Consider the following 1,756-nt stretch of genomic DNA (forward strand, 5'->3'; position numbering starts at 1 on the left):
TTCCTGTGGATGGGAAGGGCTGGGAAATGATCCAGGGAGGGAATTAAAGATGGAATAACCGGCATTCCTGGATCCCAGGGCATTCCTGGATCCCCGGGGCATTCCTGAATCCTGGGGCATTCCTGGATCCCAGGGCATTCCCAGATCCCGGGGCATTCCCGGATCCCAGGGCATTCCCGGATCCCAGGGCATTCCTGGATCCAGTTCCCCTGTTCTTCATTCCCAGTGTAATTCCAGGATCCAGTTCCCCTGTTCCTCATTCCCAGTGTAATTCCAGGATCCAGTTCCTCATTCCCACTGTAATTCCAGGATCCAGTTTGCCTGTTCCGTGTGCAAATTCCGGAGTTTTGAGGAGGAGGAGATCCAGAAGCACCTCCAGAGCAAATTCCACAAGGAGACCCTTCGCTACATTGGCACCAAACTGCCCGACAAGACCGTCGAGTTCCTGCAGGTGGGAATTCCAGCCCGGATTTGGGAATTCCAACCTGAATTTGGGAATTCCAGCCTGAATTTGGGAATTCCGGCCTTCATTTGGGGAATTCCAGCCTTTATTTGGGATTTCCAGCCTTAATTTGGGGAATTCCAGCCTGAATTTGGGAATTCCAGCCTTCTTTTGGGAATTCCAGCCTTAATTTGGGGAATTCTGGCCTTGTTTTGGGGAATTCCAGCCTTAATTTGGGATTTCCAGCCTTAATTTGGGGAATTCCAGCCTTAATTTGGGATTTCCAGCCTGAATTGGGGAATTCCAGCTTTCTTTTGGGAATTCCAGCCTTCTGTTGGGAATTCCAGCCTTTTGGGAATTCCAGCCTTAATTTGGGATTTCCAGCCTTAATTTGGGGAATTCCAGCCTTCTATTGGGATTTCCAGCCTTTTGGGAATTCCAGCCTTAATTTGGGGAATTCTGACCTTAATTTGGGGAATTCCAGCCTGAATTTGGGAATTCCAACCTTAATTTGGGAATTCCAGCCTGAATTTGGGATTTCCAGCCTTTTGGGAATTCCAACTTTCTTTTGGGAATTTCGGCCTTGTTTTGGGAATTCCAACCTTAATTTGGGGAATTCTGGCCTTAATTTGGGGTTTCCAACCTTTATTTGGGATTTCCAGCCTTCATTTGGGATTTCTATCCTTAATTTGGGAATTCCAGCCTTCATTTGGGAATTCCAGCCTTCTTTTGGGAATTCCAGCCTTCTTTTGGGAATTGTGGGCATTCCCTAAGGATTTAGGGGCATTCCCTAAGGATTTAGGGACATTCCTCAAGGATTTGGGGGCATTCCCCAAGGATTTAGGTGCATTCCCAAGGATTTGGAGTCTCCCCCCAAGGATTTGGGGTCTCCCCCCAGGAACCCGCCGGTGCCACGGGCCCAGGCTCCCGTTTTATTCCAACTGGGATCATCCCACCTCTCGCTCCGGGGGCGATAACGGGGGACAGGGAGGGAAAAGCACATTCCCGGAGTTGGGAATTCCCACCCCCCCCTTTCCCTGCAGGAATACATCGTCAACAGGAACAAGAAGATCGAGAAGCGGCGGCAGGAGCTGACGGACAAGGAGGGAACCAAACAGAAACCGGATCCCTTCAAGGGTGAGTTCAAGGGAATCCCCTCGGGAATTCTGGGAATGAGCGGGAAAACCCAGCCCTTCAAGGGTGAGTGGGAATCCCCTCTGGAATTCTGGGAATGAGCGGGAAAACCCAACACTTGAAGGGTGAGTGGGAATCCCCTCTGGAATTCCGGGGATCCCTCTGTAAAACCCAACCCTT

At 50.3% G+C, this 1,756-nt stretch overlaps 1 protein-coding gene across 1 annotated transcript; it reads left to right on the forward strand.

The window, feature by feature from the left end:
* Positions 1 to 309: 309 nt before the first annotated feature.
* Positions 310 to 1,642, forward strand: LOC103759441 (A-kinase anchor protein 8; the record flags this gene model as incomplete). The annotated part of the gene is made up of 2 exons (XM_029961513.1): positions 310 to 451; positions 1,486 to 1,642. Coding segments are annotated over 2 exons (299 nt in total), but the record flags the coding sequence as incomplete, so codon positions are not given.
* Between the last annotated feature and the right edge of the window lie 114 nt (positions 1,643 to 1,756).

Source organism: Manacus vitellinus, unplaced genomic scaffold (assembly GCF_001715985.3).
Source record: "Manacus vitellinus isolate BGI_N305 unplaced genomic scaffold, ASM171598v3 scaffold_367_pilon, whole genome shotgun sequence".
Taxonomy (NCBI): Eukaryota; Metazoa; Chordata; class Aves; order Passeriformes; family Pipridae; genus Manacus; species Manacus vitellinus.